The following is a 24,015-nucleotide window of genomic DNA, read 5'->3' as shown; positions in this document are numbered from 1 at the left end:
ATTTAACTACTTTTCTACATAACTCGCGTAATTTTGTAGGCACTTCTCATAGCGTAGCACAAGTTTTTGTATGCCTTCTTCACAGAAGTTTGCCGCCTGTGTATTCAACCAACGTAAGCAAAATTTTCGAAATTTCAATATTTCAGTAACAATTTCATGAATTAGTGATCGTGAGAAACTTCCAAGGCAAGGGCACTAACGTATGTGTAAACTATGGTTGGGCTTAATCTTCTCTTCAATTGCGGAACCAGTCCATCAGTAACCACAGACGGGCGTCCATTTCGTTCTTCATAGTGCACTTGATCACGTCCTTCATTGAACAGTCTGACTCATTTTCTAACCATTCAATCACTCATAGCATTTTGTCCGTAAACCTCGCAGATTTGCCGTTGAATTTCCTTTTGTTTAACTTTCTTTGCATTTAGAAAACGAACCACAGATCTGATTTCACACGCGGCGGCATTTTCAATTACGTCTGACATTATGAAGAAGCATTACAAAGCACACGTCAGTAGCAGCGAACCGCGAGAGATTAGCCGAGCGGTCTCAGGCGCTGCAGTCATGGACTGTGCGGCTGATCCCGGCGGAGGTTCGAGTCCTCCCTCGGGCATGGGTGTATGTGTTTGTCCTTAGGATAATTTAGGTTAAGTAGCGTGTAAGCCTAGGGACTGATGACCTTAGCAGTTAAGTCCCATAAGATTTCACACACATTTGAACTTTTTTTTTTTTTTTTTTTTTTTGCAGCGATCTAAAATTGGCGTACATGTTTTTAGAGTAACTGGAGTGCATGCTCGGAACTGTGATCATAGCGCCGCCGCGGATATAAATAGAAACGGAACTTACGCTGTGGACTACCCTCGTATATCGATATTTTATCAACAGACCTTATTGTCAATAGAGAAGCATAACAGCAGAATCGGTCAATCAGGAGAACTCAGCGACTTTCAACGTGAACTGTTCATTGGATGTCACCTGTGTAAGAAATGCATCAGGGATATTTCAACCTTTGTAAAACTGCCCGAGTCGACTGTTAGTGATGTGAGTGTGAAGTGAAAAAGCAAAGGAACAACCACAGCTAATCCAAAACTTAGGTAGACCTAATGTATTGGATACTTGAATTAAATCTCTTTGTGGACAGAAAGCGTAAGTTTATTATGGTGTAATGGTATAAGAGCAATTGAATTTTCCGCAGAAAATGAAAATAACATTAAATAGGAAACACTTCCTGATGTTCTGCTAAATTACATTTATTTAGTCACGAAGAGGCTTTCGTTTTCTTAAGCCATCCGCAGGTAATAACTGAATGTAGCAAACACAGATAAAATGATGTGCGACGTACACGGATGTTATTTGTACACAAGATACAAAAAATGACGTTGACTGTTTACATAAGAAAACAACATTTTTTTGTCTCACAGGCATAATTACGTTAACTAAAATAGATTATAATATACTGAAAGTAGCGTCCTCTTCCTACTTTTGGAGTACGTAACAAATATATTCCGCAACAAAAAATTCAGGTTCTTTTGAGATGACCGAAGCAGTTCTCGATATCGTTTGAAGATGTGTGGTTCAGAAAGGCCACGCTGCATGGACAGAAAGAAATGCCAGTTGGATGGGACTATAACTGGTGAATATGGAAGAGGCGGGGGGACGGGAGAAGACATCCCATTGAAGTCAATTCAAGGTTACCATCACGCGTCTTCGTAACATGTGGTTCGACATTGTCATGAGTCAGAACGAATTTGAGATGTCAGTGGACATTTTCGAGCGTTTGTATCTAAGTGCACGATTCAAAACGAGTAATAGTGCTTCGTTGCGTTCAGCACTCACCCATTGATCAGTTGGATCAGCTCACGCCACACCACACCGACCAGGTCGCCATGCACTCAAAACCGCTGTCGTTGAACCGTCGAAACAAGTCTCTGTTCTTTTTTTTAAAAAAAAAAAAATGAACCCACCGTCATTGTTATCTATTTATTTACGACCCAGGTTTCGGCCTTTTATGCCACTTTCAAGTGATTGAGTTTATGTCATTATCGTATACTGCAGGACATCAAGCTCAAAACTGGCCATAAATTAATAAAATTATTCACTGTTGCTTAGCAACATCAAAAATTGTTTACAATCTTTGCTCGTTGTTTCCGACAATGTACACTCTTCCTCTAGGAAACGATTACTTTCCGCAGATTTCGTAAGATGAAAGCAGAGAAGTAACACTTCCTGCAAATGCTGTTTCGTAGATACAAAACTCAGCATGTTCATGGCACTAAATGGGCATGTTCGCATCACTCCACGTGAAATTCACACACAAATCTAAAACCCTAATGTTTCTACTGTTATTGTTAAGTAAGTCTCTTTCTCTGCCGGCTGTTCTACCCTAGAACAACTACTGCCTCTCTTCGTCAACAGCCAGAATTAATTCAATGTCACAATAATGAAAGAAAGGGAGAGTCGAGCATTGCGTAGGGTGGGTGTAAAAAGTCACATGAAATCAGCGGAAATACTCCTGAGTTCCAAAGAGCAGCCACAGCCAGCAGTCCAGCTAGCACAATGACTTTGTAGAGAGTTAAAAAGAATTGGGTACAATGGTCGAGCAGCTTCTCATAGTAGTGAGTGTTAAGCAGCGCTTGAGATGGTGTAAAGAGTGACGTCGCTGAACAGTGAATGGCTGGAAACGAGTGATTCTGAGTGATAAATCACGCTATAGCCTGAGGCTTTGGATTTGGTGAATGTCTGGAGAACGTAACCTGCCATCTTGCGTAGTCCGAACAGTGACGTAGGAGAGGAGATACGGGTACGAGAAAGACGGCTCACTGAAAACATACCCAGTAGAGTTCAAGCAGTCACATAGGCGAAGAGCGAAACGTTCCATGTTAAAGCCCACTAATAGGTGCCCGAATGCTTTTGATTGGTGAGGTAAAAAGCGATTCGGTTTACGAATTTTTTTTTTTCCCTGTTAAGGAGGTGGGGATTGGTCTCTGCACAATCCTGCCCTCGATCGGTACACACTTGGCTGTAATGTTACATAGACATTGGCGCAATGTGAATATGTGTGTGTGTGTGTTGTGTAGTTACTAGGAACATTGCCAACACAGCTATTCTCCCGCTCCATGCTCCATTCCCCTTTCCTGCCGTAATCTTCGTTTATACTGGGAAATGGAAACTTCCGCCCATTTCGAATTTTCTGTACAGTATTTGTTTAATCCTGTTCGAATGTGCTGAAAATATTAAACAGATGCTAGGAAGCTATTGTGTGCTACAGGTTACACTTTTTTTCATTGCCCTTTATATGCGTTTCTTCGTCTTTTTTCTTCTTAATCCTGTGCCGCAAGATATCCCTCAGATACTTTCGATGAAAACTTTACGCAATTTTTTATCATAGAGGGTGGCCAGACCCATGATCGAAAACGCTGGGCAGGAACAAATAAAACACAAATACGACGATCTTAGAAAGAATATGAACAGATACGTTCGGTACAGTGAGACAGAATAACTAAAAATACATACAACGTTCGCATGGCTTGTCCGACACGCAGAAAATATTACAAACTATATCAGTTACACGCATGCACCAACTCAAAATCATTAATATATTTCGCTCAGATCAGTTCAAAATCGTACAATAACAATGGGTAGGAATTCCTTGTAGTAGAACGAAATACTGGTAGAAGCCAACCTCGGGGAAGACCAGTCTGGATTCCGGAGAATTGTGGGAACAAGCGAGGCAATACTGACCCTATGATTTATCTTCGAAGTTAGAGTAAGGAAAGGAAAACCTACGTCTACAGCATTTGCAGATTTAGAGAAAGTAGAGAAGATGTAGAATGACGACAGGCAACGGCAAGAAATACGTTTCTGAAGAAATGAAATTTGATAACGCGAAGTATAGATTTAACTGTCTTTTCTGAAAGTATTTGTCTGGAGTGCAGCCATGTATGGAAGTGAATCATGGACGACAAACAGTTCAGACAAGAAGAAAATAGAAGCTTTGGAAATGTGGGTGTGCAAAAGATTGCTGAATATTAAATGGGTAGATCACGTAACTAGTGAGGAGGTACTGAACAGGATTGGGGAGCAAAGAAATTTGTGGCACAACCCGACTGGAACAAGGGATCGGTTGGCAGATCACAATCTGAGACATCAAGGGATGACCAATTTAGCACAAGAGGGAAGAGTGGGGGGAGGGGGGTGGGGGTAAAAATCGTAGAGGGAGGCCAAGAGATAAATACAGTAAGCAGATCGAGAAGGATGTAGGTTTCAGTAGCTATTCAGGGATGAAGAGTCTTCCACAGCATAGAGAGTAGCATGGAGAGCTGCATCAAACCAGTCTTCGGACTAATGACAACGGCTACAACAACAACAACAACATGCAGAAAGATAGTTGTAAGCCCTGTAAAGAGAAAGAGTAGATTTTGCTTATTTTGTAATCATAGGGTATATTTATTTTAAAACTGTCATTTTCAGCTATGTGCAATTAATAAGATAAGAAAACATGTTTCAGAAAATATATGGTGATTAACATCATATATAAATAGATTCCCCAATGCAACACGTACTTGAATTAGTTCTTCAGCCACGACAGTAGTTCCGGACATTTTCCACGCATCTCACCACACCTGTAGAGGTGTTCCCACGACGCACCTGCCGTATTCTCCCGCAGCAGCGAGCCAGCTCGCACGGTAACATCGAAGCCAAGACGCGGTCCGCCTGCTGACCTGATCAATACTCATCTCGCGCGCCACCCTAACATGGCGGGTGGCAGCAGGCGCTTCGACGTGACGTGTTTGGGGTGCTTAGAGCAGCTGAATGAATACATCGAGCCGCTGTTTGCTGACTAGAATGAATTATTCATTTTTCCTGATATTCGTGTATCAGTCCTACTATAATGTTTGAAAAATAATTATACAGTCTTCTAAGACATTATTGCGCACTAACTGTAGAGGGCCATAGAGTATAAATATTTGTGCGTTGAACATTCGACTGCGCAGAACGAGAACTCTGTGCGCAACATCTGCTGCTGCTCGAGTCACGTGATTCTGGGACGGCGCATTTTAGCCTGTATAGCTGCTACCTTCGAATTAAGTCGGGGAATTAGATTAGGAAATGAGACACTTAAAGTAGTAAAGGAGTTTTGCTATTTGGGAAGCAAAAGTAACTGATGATGGTCGAAGTAGAGAGAATATAAAATGTAGACTGGCAATGACAAGGAAAGCGTTTCCGAAGAAGAGAAATTTGTTAACATCGAGTATAGATTTAAGTGTCAGGAAGTCGTTTCTGAAAGTATTTGTATGGAGTGTAGCCATTTATGGAAGTGAAACATGGACAATAAATATTTTGGACAGGAAGAGAATAGAAGCTTTCGAAATGTGGTGCTACAGAAGAATGTTGAAGATTAGGTGGGTATATCACGTAACTAATGAGAAGGTATTGAATAGGATTGGGGAGAAGAGAAGTTTGTGGCACTACTTGACTAGAAGAAGGGATCGGTTGGTAGGACATGTTGTGAGGCATCAAGGGATCACAAATTTAGCATTGTAGGGCAGTGTGGAGGGTAAAAATCGTAGAGGGAGACCAAGGGATGAATACACTAAGCAAATTCAGAAGGATGTAGGTTGTAGTAGGTACTGGGAGATGAAGGAGCTTGCACAGGATAGATTAGCATGGAGAGCTGCATCAAACCAGTCTCAGGACTGAAGACCACAACAACAACAGCTGCTACCTAGGCAGCAAAATAACCAATGACGGACGGACCAAGGACAGCATCAAAAGCAGACTAGCACTGGCAAATAGGGCATTCCTGGCCAAGAGAAGTCTACTAGTATCAAACATAGGCCTTAATTTGAGGAACAAATTTCTGAGAATGTATGTTTGGAGCACAGCATTGTATGGAGGTGCAACATGGACTGTGGGAAAATCGGAACAGAGGAGAATCGAAACATTTGAGATGTGGTGCTACAGACGAATGTTGACAATTAGGTGGACTGATAAGGTAAGGAAGCAGGAGGTTCTGCGCAGAATCGGAGAGGAAAGGAATAAGTGGAAAACACCGACAAGAAGAAGGGGGACAGGATGATAAGACATTTGTTCTGACATCTGGAAATGACTTCGTGGTCTTCTAGAAGGAGCTGCAGAGGGCAAAAACTGTAGAGGAAGGCAGAGACTGGTATACATCCAGCAAATAACTGAGAACGTAGGTTGCAAGTGCTACTCTGAACTGAAGAGATTGGCACAGGAGAGAAATTCGTGGCGGGCTGCATCAGACCAGTCAGGTGACTGATGGCACCACAAAAAGGTGCTTAGCGGGTTTTGAGTGTTATTACTTCACTGTTACAAATAGATCACCTTCAGACGTACAGTTAACCTTTGTATAAGCGTTTTACGGATATCTTAACAATCTGATACCACGAACAGAAGTTGGCTTAAAGATGTGTAAAGGCGAAGAGCAATGTTATTGTGCTATTTCGCCACAGTATTTTAACTTAGATTCCACTTTATTTACTTTAACGGGATAAGAAGTGGTTGCCAACAATATTTTTTCCGTTTTTTATTGTGCTAATTTATATAGTCAAATCTGTTTTAATTGATTACGTTACAATGACACTCGAAAAAATAACGCAAGCGATTTGCACCACCTGCTTTTGTCCATTATTATTTTCAATTTTTCTTTATTTACCATTATGCTTTTTATAGTCAAGTAAAATAGCTTTTTTCACCATCTCATCATAAAAGTAAAAACCATACAAGATGTAAAAAAAAAACAACATAGAAGATCGTTTCTCGAATTTTGGAGCAACAAAAGACTGCCGGCCAGCAACTTTTTTTTTAGTTTTCCGTTGCAATGATTCATACTGTCGAATCTATTGTGATTAACTTCATTGCAACGATCCTGTATAGGAAGCTGCCTCATGCAGAAAGGGTTTGAGAACATGCACAACTTGTCGGTAACTGTCATGTATAAATTTTATCTGCCTATGAACATAGCACCAATATGTGAATAGGCCTCTTGACAGGCAGCTAATTTAAACAAAACTGCAAATTCATGTAGCACTTGTCTCATAAAACACGTGGCCATAAAATCACAGAAATTATCTCTACATTACAAAAGTTTATAATAGCGTATCTCGATATTTTTCAACGAAAGTACCTCATATCAATATGACGTTTGCAATTTTACATTTGTTGTACATAGGTACGGAGGCATGTAGACGGTCTTTTTCCCCTCGCTTAATATCGTGAATGGAAAAGCGAAGAAAATCTCTAATGTAGTGTAAATTTCCCCTTATTTTATCTTTTGCATGCCACTACTCTATTCAAGTGGCACCTCGCCGTGAAAAGACCTCACAAAAAAGTGGCGTTTGCTAGATAAAACTACTGAATGTTTGTCCAACATTTTTTTCTCTTTTATGTACAAGGAAAAACTTGGTTCAGTCCTTATAACATCATACCGGTACACATTTACCGTGTTGGACGTGCCACGTATCTCAGTCAGGCCCGGATCTTGGAGTGGAAAAAGGGGGGGGGGGGAGGGGGGGGCCAACCCAGGTATCTGGCCCGGGCGGCAATTTCAGTGGGCGCCAGATTCATATTCTTGATGAAAAAAGCTTGTTTCACAAAGCGCCTAGCATCCAGAGCACGGTGGTCTATCGATTATTCATTTGATTTTGAAACCCATCCGCGGTCCCTCCCGCTGGAAGTTCGAGTCTTCCCTCGGGCATATGTGTGTGTGTGTGTGTGTGTGTGTATGTGTGTGTGTGTTGTTCTTAGCATAAGTTGGTTTAATTAGTGTGTAAGCCTAGGGACCGATTACCTAAGCAGAATTCACACACATCTGAACATTTTTTGAAATTCATCCCTGTTGGTTTTTAAACATTTTTGAACACATTCTAAGTTGATTTCTGATCGAATCGTAAGTTGATTTTTGAATAAGTGCATAGGGTATGTAATGTCTCTGCCAGGGGGATCCCTGTCGCACCTAGAAATAAAAAAAAGGCAAAAGGACTATATGAGCTAAGACGAATAAACCCGAGCGGGTGAATTCCAATCGCTGTATATTTATGTGGTTGACTGAGTGTACGAACGATCAGCGTTGTTATAATTATCAACGAAATTCATAGATTCAGACTATCAGAGAGGAAATAAAAGACGAACAGAGGTAACGTATAAGGAAGATTACATATTATTTTCTCCAAGAAAATGAAAGTTTGACAGAAATGTTTTGCCAGATCGCTACACCACTAAGGAAGGGCCAGTTGTACATTCCCGGTTAGCAGTCGCCTTAGTTCTATTCTCGGAACAGCGCAGAAAACGCATTGTACGAACACGTAATAACGCCTAACCGGAGAATAAACGCGGGATAAGTGCACTGATGATTCTGGCAGCGTTACTGAAGTTAACTGGAGAATAAGGTTTGAGAATGCAGGGACAGTTACTGAATTAGTGATGACAAGATTGTTTGTTAGAATGAGAAGGAGAAGACACGGAGACATCACACGAATTATATGAAACAATATGACGGTCCCAAATTTATATGAAAATTTCGTACTACTTTTTTTCGATCTCAAGCGTGAGAAACTGGAGGGTGTCAATGAAATGTGAAACTATTTCCTAATATAAAACTTTGTGCTTGTAGTAGGCCTTATAGGCATTTGCTGTTGCTACTTCGTGATTTATGTTCTGTCGCGTTATTTATGTGGATAAAGATGACCATTTGTGCCAAAACAGTCTCGCTTCTTTGGCGTGTGTTACAATTGTTCCAATATTAGAAAGGCCAATTTCGTTCTGTCTAGCAGACAGTGACAAAATAGACGTAATCAAATTGAGAAACCACGCTAGTCTTGGGTACTATTCGTATTAATAGCTTTTTCAGTATCAGACAGCCGGCCGTAGTGGCCGAGCGGTTCTAGGTGCTACAATCTGGAACCGCGCGACCGCTGCGGTCGCAGGTTTGAATCCTGCCTCGGGCATGGATGTGTGTGATGTCCTTAGGTTAGCTAGGTTTAAGTAGTTCTAAGTTCTAGGGGACTGATGACCTTAGCAGTTAAGTCCCACAGTGCTCAGTGCCATTTTTAGTATCAGACAACAACATTTTGATTTTTCAAGTAGCAAAACGTCTGACGAACTTTGATGAGGTAATAGATTCTTTCGCAGAAAGAAAAGCACCCCGTGCAAAGCTATAACAAGATTAGAGAGAAAAAATGCTAAGAGCTAAGGACTGAAGAAATATGTACTGTCTTGCTTGTCTCTTATCTTTACCGGTTTTATGTTTCCTGTATTTAATGTTACGTCACACAAAAGAGAAAGAGGCAATAAAAAATGAAAGGTTTCTGAAGAGCTCTTATTCTCCTGGTTACAAATAATCCCACCCACTATTAACTGTGAGTTCTTTCTTTCTCTCTTTTTTTTTTTTTTTTTTTTTTTTTTTTTTTTTTTTTTTTTTCTCCAAGGGAGTAGGATGTCAAACCAGCCGGCTGGGGCGCACGAGAGACACAAGACATTTTAATTGACTTCCATTACAAAATAATCACGTTTGATTCCACAGAGCGAAATGCAATGGCGTGCGATAGAATAATGCTGTGTGAAGGAGCGTGGCACTGGAATTTTGCACACTTAAGAACAAATAACATGTCTTACCTTCTTCCAACGTATATGTTTTATACATCAAACTCCTCTGAAAGCAGTGCACTACAACATGAACGTATTTTTGAAACATCTTTTTTTTTTTTCAAATATTTGACGTCCTGTCTCAAAAGCTCGAAGGGGGGCGGAGAGGGGGGCCACTATTAAGTTTTTGCCCCTGTTCGCAATATCGCACATCCGAAGCTGATCTCAGTACCCAATTGCTTTAATTCTGATTCCAAGTTTCGCACTAAAGACACGTCTCTTATGGTGTTTAGGTTTTATATTACCTCACTGCCTTTAGTATATTTTCTAGACTGTACGAGACTTGAGCGCGCTTGTAAATTTTTCGTGTCACGTCCTGATTGCTTTCACCTATACTCTAATTTTCGCGAATCTCCCTGTTCATTCGAGACAGTTTTCATTTAGCTTTTCGGTCACAACTTCGTCGAATCCCGTGTGCGACTCATATACGTTATCGGGATTGTCTTTCACGTTCCTTCGCTTGTGTTTCGTAACATTCAACAACTTTTGGTTTTGTTGTTTACTCTTATAATTGTCTTATTTGCTATCACACAATTCAACAGATTTGTTGCTTTTCTTAACCATTTTTCGAGATAGTTGCTAATGGTTTCAATTGGTTCTTTTTTAATTTTTTCAAAATTTTTACCTGGTTTTGGGATAAACTGAAAGTGTCTCCTCGTGTTCGCTTAAAATAGCTGGTGGACATTTTGTCGACTGTGTCTGACTTTGCTTCCAATTTTGCATCTCGGTTAGCAGATATTTTCCCGATCGTTGCCGACAGTGTTCAAACTGTCGTGGACAGTTTTTTTCTGCGATTCAATTATACCCGTCACAGCATGGTTAACTTGACTAACGTTATGCCTCTGGCTCTGTTGAGACAGGAATTTCGGTAATTTGCTCTGTCATTTTTGTGATATCAATCCAAAAATCCCAAAGTATTAATTTGACATTCCTTATATGAGAACAAACACATAGTATGATAAATCACACAACTCAAGCTTCGCGCGCAATTTCGCTGCAGTGGGGAGAAACAAAGAGTTAAGTGCTGCTAATATTAACCATGAAGGCACGCCCAACCAAGCCTTGGAAATAAAAGAAAAAGTTTATGCTTTAGTTTTGAAGCAGCAAAAACTTTGAAAATAAGGCTTGAAACATTTTACGACAAACCGGTGTCTACTGTCCAGCGCCGGTTGCGGTGCTGTCTACGTACTTCGTTATTTTTCGCAACTCGTTCCACTTCTGGCTTTGACGTCCCCAATCTTTTCCAGTCCACAACTTCTGATACATAAGTTGAATATGTATCAAAAGTTGCTAGGAGAACATAAAAATTTAATCAAATAATCCACAGAACTTATCCCATAAATTATTATACTTATTAATTTTTCAGAGCTGTGGAATGGTTCATATGACGTCGCCAAATACGTACGTCATTACTCTCATTTTTTTCTATACTGTATTTTTTTATCAGTATTAAGGCGGTAATGTTACTTTCGCTGGTGCTGCAGTGAGTCAAGGGATCAGATGAAATTGATGCTTATATTGAATACTAACATCACAGAAATATATTGCCGAAGATCCTCTTATAACAATAATAAACATAATGACTGATATAGCCGCTTTGGAGGACACTTCATGGAGTCAGTCAAACGCCCATAGGTGACATCTGTTCCTTCAAAACGAGTAAATTTCCTCTCACCTTACCCTTGTCTTCGTGTTCCGGTGACATCCGAAGGTTAACGCTAACAGCGGAATTATCGTCTCAAGTGAATTCTCTGACTGTGTAAAAAGATATCTGTAAGGAACAACCAAAAGCGCGAATGTCTAAACCGCGGAACTAAACTGAAAGATGTATCGTCAGAGGGTAATGTTACATTGCAGTTGGTACAAAGTACCCTCCGTCATGCATTGTATATTGGGTTGTGTAGTTTGTACACTATGTGATCAAAAATATCCGGACACCCCCACAAACATACGTTTTTCATATTAGGTGCATTGTGCTGCCACCTACTGCCAGGTACTCCATATTGGCGATCTCAGTTGTCATTAGACATCGTGAGAGAGCAGGAGGAGAGCTCCGCGGAACTCACGGACTTCGAACGTGGTCCAGGTGATTGGTGTCACTCGTGTCATACGTCTGTATGCGAGATTTCCACACTCCTAAACTTCCCTAGGTCCACTGTTTCCGATGAGATAGTGAAGTGGAAACGTGAAGGGAAGCGTATAGCACAAAAGCGTACAGGTCGACCTCGTCTGTTGACTGACAGATACCGCCGACAGTTGAAGAGGGTCGTAATGTATAATAGGAATCACACAGGAATTCCAAACTGCATCAGGATCCACTGCAAGTTCTATGACAGTTAGGCGGGAGGTGGGAAAACTTGGATTTCATAGTCTAGCGGCTGCTCATAAGCCACACATTACGCCGGTAAATGCCAAACGATGACTCGCTTGATGTAAGGAGGGTAAACATTGGACGATTGAACAGTAGAAAAACGTTGTGTGGAGTTACGAATCACGGTACGCAATGTGGCGATCTGATGGCAGGGTGTGGGTATGGCGAATGCCTGGTGAACGTCATTTGCCAGCATGTGTGGTGCCAACATTAAAATTCGGAGGCGGTGTTGTTGTTGTGGGATCGTGTTTTTCATGAAGGGTGCTTGCACACCTTGTTGTTTTGCGTAGCACTGTCACAGCATAGGCCTACATTCATGTTTTAAGCAACTTCTTGCTTCCCACTGTTGAAGAGCAATTCGGGGATAGCGATCGCATCTTTCAACAAGATCGAGCACCTGTTCATAATGAAGGGCCTGTGGCGGGGTGGTTACACGACAGTAATATCCCTGTAATGGACTGGCCTGCACAGAGACCTGACCTGAATCCTATATGACACCTTTGGGGTGTTTTGGAACGCCGACTTCGTGCCAGGCCTCACCGACCGACGTCGATACCTCTCCATAGTGCAGCACTCCGTGAAGAATGGGCTGCCATTCCCCAATAAACCCTCCAGCACCTGACTGAACATATGCCTGCGAGAGTGGGAATTCCAGCATTACCGATGGGGGGGGGGGGGGGGGGAGATGGAATTTGTGGTAAGGTCTTATGGGACCCGAACTACTGAGGTCATTGGTCCCTAACCTTACGCACTACTTAATATAACTTAAACTAACTCACGCAAGACGACACACACACACACACACACACACACACACACACACACACATACACACACACACACCCATGCCCGAGGGAGGACTCAAACCTCCAATGGAGGGCGCCACGAACTTGTAAGTCCCTTTCAGCCAGGTGTCCTGATACTTTTGATCACATAGTGTATGAAGTACATAACGTAAATAATGTGCATTCATCCATGCAGTCGTATTAGCTTGTTTCCTCACTCTCAGTGGCCTCACTGATTGTGTCTGCATTACTAAATAACACATGAACGAAGTGTCAACAAGATTTTTTTCATTCTTCAAATACAAGCTAAATACATGATCACTTTGAAATATACTATTATTTGAAACTCTGCATTGTGTTTTTATTTTGTTCGTCCTTAGCACCAAAAATTGATAATTAAATTAAGAGAAAGGAGTTTAACAGACACGCTGCCCTTCACCTTGTGGCAACTGATATGCCACAGAAAGGACCATCCTGAAGGAAGTGGGTTCCATTACAATGCAATTCTGTACAATGGAAATATACTGGGCACGGCTGTGAAGAAAATGTGTTTGTTATTCAGACAATCTGAACTTACCAAGATAGAATAGTGATGAAGACTTTAAAATTGTATTCAGTGTTGGGCGTCCCGTTTCAGACAGTAAAGTCATCGTTGATGATTAAGGAATCATTGACAATACGAGTACAGAATGACACTTGTTTGTGAATCGAAGAATCACTTGTTTTGTCAACCATAATAGAAAAATGTTCAGTCTTCTTGATTGAAGACAATACCTTTCTCAACACAGACTTTCCAAGTAGATCAATGACCTCGTTTTGAATATCGTGGGACATCCACTTATACCCGAAATGCCCTAACCAGTCTTTAAACTCGTGTGTGTCATTACTTAGGAGTTCCAACAATTGAAAAAAAATTTGAGTTTACATCTTTGTGCTGTCTAATTGCTAGTTCTTGTCGGCATAGAAATTGCGTGGTAGTAAACTTGTCTCAAGAACTAAACGGCCTTTCCTCACATCACTATCTAACTGTTCATTCAATTGGGAGGCCACACTTGGGTTAATGATAGAATTTAGTTTCAGAACATCTTCTTTATTCATAAGTGTATTTTCATGAAGATGGAATTTTTCCAAAGCCTCTCTCCAGTTATCATATGTGTTTTAACAAAACCTACATTCCCTTTCAAAATATTAAACTCACTAACTATCTCATGAAAACTCAGTACATAATTCACCTTGGTATAATAACAGCTATGCGCATAATGTCACTGCTACTAGTCCTGTGTGGGTGTTTTAGGCATATTCGGACATAATATTTTAATTGTCCTACAGTTATTAAAGATATATATGTAATTATTTAAGTATGTAATTTTGCAAAGCATAGAACATAAATATAGTTTTATTGTCAGTTTTATCAAGTATAAATGATTTCTATTCCAAAAAATTGTGTCATTAGCATTTTTAACAATTAATATCACAAAATGCCAATTTTAAACAGAACTGCATTATAAATTTCACTTGTCTCCAATTGTAGTAATTTCTTATGGCAGTTTACATTGTTTTATAAAAAATAATTCATTCTGGTATGTACTGAACATTACAATGTGGCATCTGTACATGTCATTTTACAAAGATTGGGAAAAATTGATGTAAAATACTAGCATCAAATGTAATTAATAATTACTTATGTAGATTGAAAAGACAAAAATACAACAATACACATATTAATGTAACAGAATTGAACTGAATCTTAGTCCAACGTGTCATGTAACACACTACATGAGTCTTACCTGTTATATTTTCTCATATAGCTTATCATCAGTGATATGGAATGAGTGGTCACCAACTGAGAAATTTCCATTGTGATACTGATGCAATAATGATGAGTGCGATCATAGAATTTTTATTTGGAATTTGGAGCACTTCTTGGCATTGCTAATGCTGGTAGTATGTTAAGTATTTCCTGAGAATTCTTAGAACATTGATAGGAAATGGTGAAGCATCCAGAATGATACATACACAAACCTTTAGCAAGAAATAATAATTTTATTGAGAGATATAAAACACATGCAATTTTTATTTTTGAGGGCTATGAACCAAAGCAATAAATTTAAAGTTCAGTTTTTATGTGTGTTTTCATTATGTATGGTACTGAGGCATTTTAGTGGTTGGTACCACATTGCCATAGTACCCTCAATGTGACACCAATTATTAAACTATCTATATAATTATTACCATTCGTTTCTTTGAACTGAGACTGTAAGGAAATCATTTTCATGTCAACAGCACAATTTTAAGATGAAGTGGGTGTCCATCCTTGTTGCTGCCCTCCTTCTGGTAAGTGTAGCTGTGGCTGAGGGAGAAATATGGGAGGAAGATGACCACGAGGTACTCATCCGCAGCGAGAGGGGTGCAAAGAATAGGGGTATGTATTACATATGCATAGAGTTATGGTAATGTAGTAACTTTAAGTAGTTCTAAACTCAGTCAACAAAAATCATGAACATTATTGTTCATATCTACACTGAAAACAATAGAGAAGTTACTATGCTAGAGTATTGTGTAAAACATTAGCACAATTAATATACCACCAAAGTTACAATAGGATTGGGCAGTTATTTAAAAATAATGGTCCAGTTGCTATACTGGCACTGTTTAGGGTAAGCAATACTATAAAGTTGCATAATCTTTCCTCTAGTTACAAGAAGTCATTTTTATATTATATTATGTACTTGCGTATCACAGTATTTTGTCATTATGTCGGTGTTCTCAAGATTGTTTCCACTTTAAGTAATATTATTTATGTCCACAGAAAAAAGAACCAAAGAAAAAGGCTACAGAAATTATTCCCAAGTCCCAAATTAACTTTTATTCCTTTGTTATTTGTTCGTCCAAAAAATTATATTCATTTTATGTTCTACACATTAATGCAAATTTTGATAAAGTATATCTCTCTTGATAGCAATTGGTTTTACTTAGATGTGATCTGAAATGGGCACATGAGGCTAACCATACCACTGTAAGATTTAATTATAGGTTGACTACTATTAGATTTATGATTATAGCATTATAAGCAAAATTACCCCTCCATGAACCATGGACCTTGCCGTTGGAGGGCAGACTTGCGTGCCTCAGCGATACAGATGGCCGTACCGTAGGTGCAACCACAACGGAGGGGTATCTGTTGAAAGGCCAGACAAACGTGTGGTTCCAGAAGAGGGGCAGCAGCCTTTTCAGTAGTTGCAGGGGCAACAGTCTGGATGATTGACTGATCTGGCCTTGCAACATTAACCAAAACGGCCTTGCTGTGCTGGTACTGCGAACGGCTGAAAGCAAGGGGAAACTACAGCCGTAATTTTTCCCGAGGACATGCAGCTTTACTGTATGATTAAATGATGATGGCGTCCTCTTGGGTAAAATATTCTGGAGGTAAAATAGTCCCCCATTCATATCTCCAGGTGGGGACTACTCAAGAGGGTGTACGTTATCAGGAGAAAGAAAACTGGCGTTCTACGGATTGGAGCATGGAATGTCAGATCCCTTAATCGGTCAGGTAGGTTAGAAAATTTAAAAAGGGAACTGGATAGGTTAAATTTAGATATTGTGCGAATTAGTGAAGTTCGGTGGCAGGAGGAACAAGACTTCTGGTCAGGTGACTACAGGGTTATAAACACAAAATCAAATAGGGGTAATGCAGGAGTAGGTTTAATAATGAATAGGAAAATAGGAATGCGGAAAAGCTACTACAAACAGCATAGTGAACGCATTATTGTGGCCAAGATAGATACGAAGCCCACACCTACTACAGAAGTAACAGTTTATATGCCAACTAGCTCTGCAGATGATGAAGAAATTGAAGAAATCAGATAGTGACGGGAGACAAAAATTTAATAGTAAAGGGTGACGAATTCGAGTGTAGGAAAAGGGAGAGAAGGAAACATAGTAGGTGAATATGGATTGGGGCTAAGAAATGAAAGAGGAAGCCACCTAGTAGAATTTTGCACAGAGCACAACTTAATCATAGCTAACACTTGGTTTAATGAAAGAAGGTTGTATACATGGAAGAACCCTGGAGATACTAAAAGGTATCAGATAGATTATATAATGGTAAGACAGAGATTTAGGAACTGGGTTTTAAGTTGTAAGACATTTCCAGGGGCAGATGCGGACTCTGACCACAACCTATTGGTTATGACCTGTAGATTAAAACTGAAGAAACTGCAAAAATGTGGGAAATTAAGGAGATGGGATCTGGATAAACTGAAAGAACCAGAGGTTGTACAGAGTTTCAGGGAGAGCATAAGGGAACAATTGACAGGAATAGGGGAAAGAAAGACAGTAGAAGAAGAATGGGTAGCTCTGAGGGATGAAGTAGTGAAGGCAACAGAGGATAAAGTAGGTAAAAAGACGAGGGCTGCTAGAAATCCTTGGGTAACAGAAGTAGTGAAGGCAACAGAGGATAAAGTAGGTAAAAAGACGAGGGCTGCTAGAAATCCTTGGGTAACAGAAGAAATATTGAATTTAATTGATGAAAGGAGAAAATATAAAAATGCAGTAAAAGAAGCAGGCAAAAAGGAATACAAAGGTTTCAAAAATGAGATCGACAGGAAGTGCAAAATGGCTAAGCAGGGATGGCTAGAGGACAAATGTAAGGATGTAGAAGCTTATCTCACTAGGGGTAAGATAGATATTGCCTACAGGAAAATTAAAGAGACCTTTGGAGAGAAGAGAACCACTTGGATGAATATCAAGAGCTCAGATAGGAACCCAGTTCTAAGCAAAGAAGGGAAGGCAGAAAGGTGGAAGGAGTATATAGAAGGTTTATACAAGGGTGATGTACTTGAGGACAATATTATGGAAATGGAAGAGGATGTAGATGAAGACGAAATGGGAGATACGATACTGCGTGAAGAGTTTGACAGAGCACTGAAAGACCTGAGTCGAAACAAGGCCCCCGGAGTAGACAACATTCCATTAGAACTACTGACGGCCTTGGGAGAGCCAGTCATGACAAAACTCTACCAGCTGGTGAGCAAGATGTGTGAGACAGGCGAAATACCCTCAGACTTCAAGAAGAATATAATAATTCCAATCCCAAAGAAAGCAGGTGCTGACAGATGTGAAAATTACCGAACTATCAGTTTAATAAGTCACAGCTGCAAAATACTAACGCGAATTCTTTACAGACGAATGGAAAAACTGGTAGATGCAGACCTCGGGGAGGATCAGTTTGGATTCCGTAGAAATGTTGGAACACGTGAGGCAATACTGACCTTACGACTTATCTTAGAAGAAAGATTAAGAAAAGGCAAACCTACATTTCTAGCATTTGTAGACTTAGAGAAAGCTTTTGACAATGTTGACTGGAATACTTTCTTTCAAATTCTGAAGGTGGCAGGGGTAAAATACAGGGAGTGAAAGGCTATTTACAATTTGTACAGAAACCAGATGGCAGTCGAGGGGCATGAAAGGGAAGCAGTGGTTGGGAAAGGAGTGAGACAGGGTTGTAGCCTCTCCCCGATGTTATTCAATCTGTATATTGAGCAAGCACTAAAGGAAACAAAAGAAAAATTTGGAGTAGGTATTAAAATTCATGGAGAAGAAGTAAAAACTTTGAGGTTCAACGATGGCATTGTAATTCTGTCAGAGACGGCAAAGGACTTGGAAGAGCAGTTGAACGGAATGGACAGTATCTTGAAAGGAGGGTATAAGATGAACATCAACAAAAGCAAAACGAGGATAATGGAATGTAGTCGAATTAAGTCGCGTGATGCTGTGGGAATTAGATTAGGAAATGAGACACTTAAAGTAGTAAAGGAGTTTTGCTATTTAGGAAGTAAAATAACTGATGATGGTCGAAGTAGAGAGGATATAAAATGTAGACTGGCAATGGCAAGGAAAGCGTTTCTGAAGAAGAGAAATTTGTTAACATCGAATATAGATTTATGTATCAGTAAGTCATTTCTGAAAGTATTTGTTTGGAGTGTAGCCATGTATGGAAGTGAAACATGGACGATAACTAGTTTGAACAAGAAGAGAATAGAAGCTTTCGAAATGTGCTGCTACAGAAGAATACTGAAGATAAGGTGGATAGATCACGTAACTAATGAGGAGGTATTGAATAGGATTGGGGAGAAGAGAAGTTTGTGGCACAACTTGACTAGAAGAAGGGATCGGTTGGTAGGACATGTTGTGAGGCATCAAGGGATCACAAATTTAGCATTGGAGGGCAGCGTGGAGGGTAAAAATCGTAGAGGGAAACTGAGAGATGAGTACACTAAACAGATTCAGAAGGATGTAGGTTGCAGTAGGTACTGGGAGATGAAGAAGCTTGCACAGGATAGAGTAGCATGGAGAGCTGCATCAAACCAATCTCAGGACTGAAGACAACATCAACAACATGCAAAATTAAAGGTACATATTATAAAATTTAACCCCCATAATTTCTGCAACCGTATAAAAACAACATTAGAATTAATGTGAAGTTAACTATCCCAATAAGCAAAATTTAAGTGAAGTTTGACATCAAATTCTTGTCATGTTTGCAGCCAGATCATAAATCATCTAACCAGATGGTTCACTGAAATATTGTGCCAAGATGATTGTATGATCTGGCTGCAAATCCAAGAAGACTATCATCAGCTAACACATCAGGAAATTTTATATTGGCACATAAATTTGACATTTATTGGTCTCTATACAGTCATCGACCAAACAATAACAATGTTGGAGCAGTGTACTGGTGACAGTGTTTCTAAATGAGTTACTATTTTTTACTAAGTAGGTCAGTTTCATAAAGTATGCTGTCTGCGTGTCTCGAACTACCATGGCATTGCTCTGTTCCTGACTTGTTAGATAAATGTCACCACTAATGGTATGCATTACATAATTTGTTTCAAACAGAGGGATGTTCTTATTCACAGAGTTTTTCTTTGGGAGAGGCAAAGGTGAAGTAGAAGACCTTTGCTATGTGGTGAAAGAACAAATCGTTCTGAAAGCTAGGACTGCTGCATTGTATTTATTTGTGTTCCTTTTGATGGTCCTAGGAGTTTTGATTCCTGAAAATAAGTAATGGTCACACTATTTGTGTCTTTGTGATTTTAACAAGTTTCTATATCCTCAGAGTCTTTTGCAGTGGCAACACATTTCCCAGTATTCAAGTCACATCATTTCAGATAAAATCATTGAGCTTTTGATGGCTGTTGTCGACATTGCCTTCAGGAGTAAAAGTACAGACTACTGGGTAGGCACTGTGTTTTGATTATGCATGAAAGGCAGCAGCACCTATAACTTTCTGGATGTTGACCAAGTGATGCATGCATGGGAGGGCAAGTTGAGCAGCTTCTGTCACAAGATCAAATGGTATTTCATGTCACAGGGGACCAGAAGCACATTTGAAACTGCTACTGCTGCATCCCTATAAGCCCCAAGCATCCCTCACCATTTTCATTCAGTGTCCAAAGCTCATTACCCTGCCTGACTAAACATGTATCACTGACCTCAGTTAAAACTGTTAGATACAATCTCATATTGGTTGCCTTTTTTACATACAAACTCTGCAAGCTATTGTGAAGTGCACAGCAGAGGATACGTAGCATGGTATCAAATATTATGGTTTCTTCCTGTTCTAATCATGGAAGGAACATGGAAAGAACAATGGCTTAAATGCCTCTGTGCATAAATTAATTAGTCTCATATAATTTTCACAGTCCCGACAGGAATACCTCTAGATATTGGTTCTTGTAATTTTGTAAGTAGGCTTTTGTGTGGAATTTGCGAATTCAAGTTTCTTTTACTTTCCCATGAATCAAACAAATTTGTGACCATTCATATTGTCCTTTCGTACAATTTCAATTTCACTGTTAAGCTTATTTCATATGGGTCCCACATACATGAGCATTATTCTTAGATGGGGTACACAAGCGATTTGTAAACAGACTGCAAAGACCAACTGTATTTTACCAGTATCCTGCCTGTGATCTGAAGCATGCCAGCTGCTTTAACTGTGATTGAGCCTATCTGGTCATTCCACTTTGTATCCCTACATGTACAGTGCCCCTTTTGATGTAGCAATATCTATAACGTGTGATCAAAAAGCATAGGAAATTTTTTAATTTTGCTGACCTTGTACATATAAATTTTCAAAGCTTTTTTTATCTTGTTGGTGATTATGTTCCTGATATATTTTAGCATTTCAGCTGTTTTGAATATTTAGCTTATAATTGACAGCTGAAAGGGTTGTTGTTTTTTCAAGAATTGGAGAATTTTTACTTTTGGGAAAATTGAGCAAAGAATTTTTATATTAAATTTTGCTTGAAAAATGGAATAAAGTGCAGCTCCACATTTGAAATGTTGACTGTGGCTTTTGGCAAAACTACTATAAGTAAGACAGGAGTTTACAAGTAGTATAAATGTTTCACAGAGGGTTGAGAAGACACTGAAGATGATGACTGCCGTGGACTCCCTATTACTGATGACAATGTGGAAGAAGTAAAGAAAATGGTTCTGGAAAGTTGCTCAATCACTATCAGAGAACTTGATGATGCTGTTGGCATATTCTTTGACTCAAGCCAAGCAATTTTGTCAGATGTTCTGGTCATGAAATGTGTAGAAGCAAAGTTTGTTCCGAAATAGTTGAATTTGGACAAAAAACATTGCATAGACACCACTCACGAATTGCTGAATGAAACTGACAATTATCCAGAACTTCTAAAGGTTATAACAAGTGGTGAAACATAGGTACATGGGCATGACATTGAAACCAAGGCTGAATCATCCCTATGGAAACTGCCTGAAAAGCCAAAACTAAAAAAAAAAAAAAAAAAATCTGAACTATTTTGATCACATATGAAGGTTCATCTCACTGTTTTTTTTATTACAATGGGATAGTATTTCATGAGTTCCGACATTTTGGTTGTATGGTCAATAAGGAAAACTACCTGGAAGTTATGCACCCTTTTCATGAAGCAATCCAATGAAAATGACCAAAATTGTGGCAAAATCAGTCATGGAAATTGCATCACTATGATGTTCTCACTTAAATCTCAATTCTTGTTCCTGATTTTTTGGCAAAAACCCAAACAGTTATTTAGCCCTAGTCACCTTATTCACCAGACATGGCCCCCTGCAACTTCTTGCTATTCCTGAGGCTGAAGAGAACCATGGACAGATGTCATTTTGCCACCATTGGTGAGACATACAAAATAGCTGAAAGAGTTGAAAACCATAATGGAAAATTAGTTCCAGTAGTGCTTTTAAGACTGGGAAATGTGGTGGCACATGTGTATTACAATTAATAAATGAATGTTGGTCTAAATGCAAGATCCCACATCCTTGGTATACAGCAGAAGTAATCTCTCTTTTCAAAAAAAGGGAAACCTAATGACTGTAAAACCTGTCATGTCTTAAGTCTCCTAAACACTGGCTACAAACTATATTCAAAGATCATCAATAATGACATGAAGAATATTATGAAGCTATTATTTCTGAAGAACAAAATTGATTTAGATCAGGTCATTTGTGCACAGACAATGTTTTTGTAATTAAAAACATCACAGAAACACAGAGAATTAAATCTATAAACCCATATGGCCTTTATTGACCTTGAGAATGCCTTTGACTGTGTGAGCTGTGATAGCCTATGGAAGGTTATGTCTGAATGTAGATATCCCTATCATCTAATTGAGGTAATGAAAAGGCTTTACAAAGCTACACACACTGTAATAAACACAGTTAGAAATCAATCTGAAGAAATAATATCTACGCTGACTTCATTCTTCACAAATGGAAATGCAAAGTAAACAAAGGAATTAAGGTAATGAATGAGGAATACCTGAATGTACTGCTGTTTGCTGATGACATTGTTATTATTTAAAAGAATGAAGATGATCTCCCAAAATCAGTATACCAGCTAAACAAATTTCAAGAAGTACAATTTTAAAATTTTTAGTAACAAAACAAAACTAATGGTATTCTGAAGAAAATATCCAGTCAGACCAAAAATTAATTGGATAATTCAGTTTTAGAACAGGTGTCTCAAATCTCCTACTTAAGCTGTGCTATAAGTTTTGATTTGGAACCTGATATTGAAAATAAACTACATAAATTCCAACTTGTCTGTGCTACCATTAGCAGAACATTGGACCATAAAGTACAAAAAGAAACCATCATGAAATTCTATAAAGCAGTGGTGGTTCCATTGTTGTCCTGTGGAAGCAAAATCTGGGTTACCACAACAACAACAACAACAAATCAAACAGCAGAGATGAAGTTTCTAAGAAAGATGAAGAGCTGCATAAGAAGAGATACGATCAGAAATGAATATATTTGAACAGAATCAAATGTTTCCAGCATGAATGAAAAAAAATTCAAAAATACACTCCTGGTAATTGAAATAAGAACACCGTGAATTCATTGTCCCAGGAAGGGGAAACTTCATTGACACATTCCTGGGGTCAGATACATCACATGATCACACTGACAGAACCACAGGCACATAGACACAGGCAACAGAGCATGCACAATGTTGGCACTAGTACAGTGTATATCCACCTTTCGCAGCAATGCAGGCTGCTATTCTCCCATGGAGACGATCATAGAGATGCTGGATGTAGTCCTGTGGAACGGCTTGCCATGCCAATTCCACCTGGCGCCTTAGTTGGACCAGCGTTCGTGCTGGACGTGCAGACCGCGTGAGACGACGCTTCATCCAGTCCCAAACATGCTCAATGGGGGACAGCTCCGGAGATCTTGCTGGTCAGGCTAGTTGACTTACACCTTCTAGAGCACGTTGGGTGGCACGGGATACATGCGGACGTGCATTGTCCTGTTGGAACAGTAAGTTCCCTTGCCGGTCTAGGAATGGTCGAACGATGGGTTCAATGACGGTTTGGATGTACCGTGCACTATTCAGTGTCCCCTCGACGATCACCAGAGGTGTACGGCCAGTGTAGGAGATCGCTCCCCACACCATGATGCCGGGTGTTTGCCCTGTGTGCCTCGGTCGTATGCAGTCCTGATTGTGGCGCTCACCTGCACGGCACCAAACACGCATACGACTATCATTGGCACCAAGGCAGAAGCGACTCTCATCGCTGAAGACGACACGTCTCCATTCGTCCATCCATTCACGCCTGTCGCGACACCACTGGAGGCAAGCTGCACGATGTTGGGGCGTGAGCGGAAGACGGCCTAACGGTG

The 24,015-nt window shown here is 39.8% G+C and overlaps 1 protein-coding gene across 1 annotated transcript in view; it reads left to right on the top strand.

Moving 5' to 3' along the window:
* LOC126365885 (uncharacterized) overlaps window positions 1-24,015 on the top strand; it is a 136,903-nt gene that overhangs the window by 94,037 nt on the left and 18,851 nt on the right. The window contains exon 2 of the mRNA XM_050008585.1: window positions 15,103-15,241. Within this exon, the coding sequence (XP_049864542.1) occupies window positions 15,115-15,241 (127 nt within the window). The 5' untranslated portion in view covers window positions 15,103-15,114. The remainder of the gene's footprint in view (window positions 1-15,102; window positions 15,242-24,015) is intronic.

The sequence above is a fragment of the Schistocerca gregaria genome, chromosome 4, assembly GCF_023897955.1.
Source record: "Schistocerca gregaria isolate iqSchGreg1 chromosome 4, iqSchGreg1.2, whole genome shotgun sequence".
Taxonomy (NCBI): Eukaryota; Metazoa; Arthropoda; class Insecta; order Orthoptera; family Acrididae; genus Schistocerca; species Schistocerca gregaria.
Note: the sequence above shows the minus strand (reverse complement) of the source record. Positions and strands in the feature narration are given on the sequence as shown.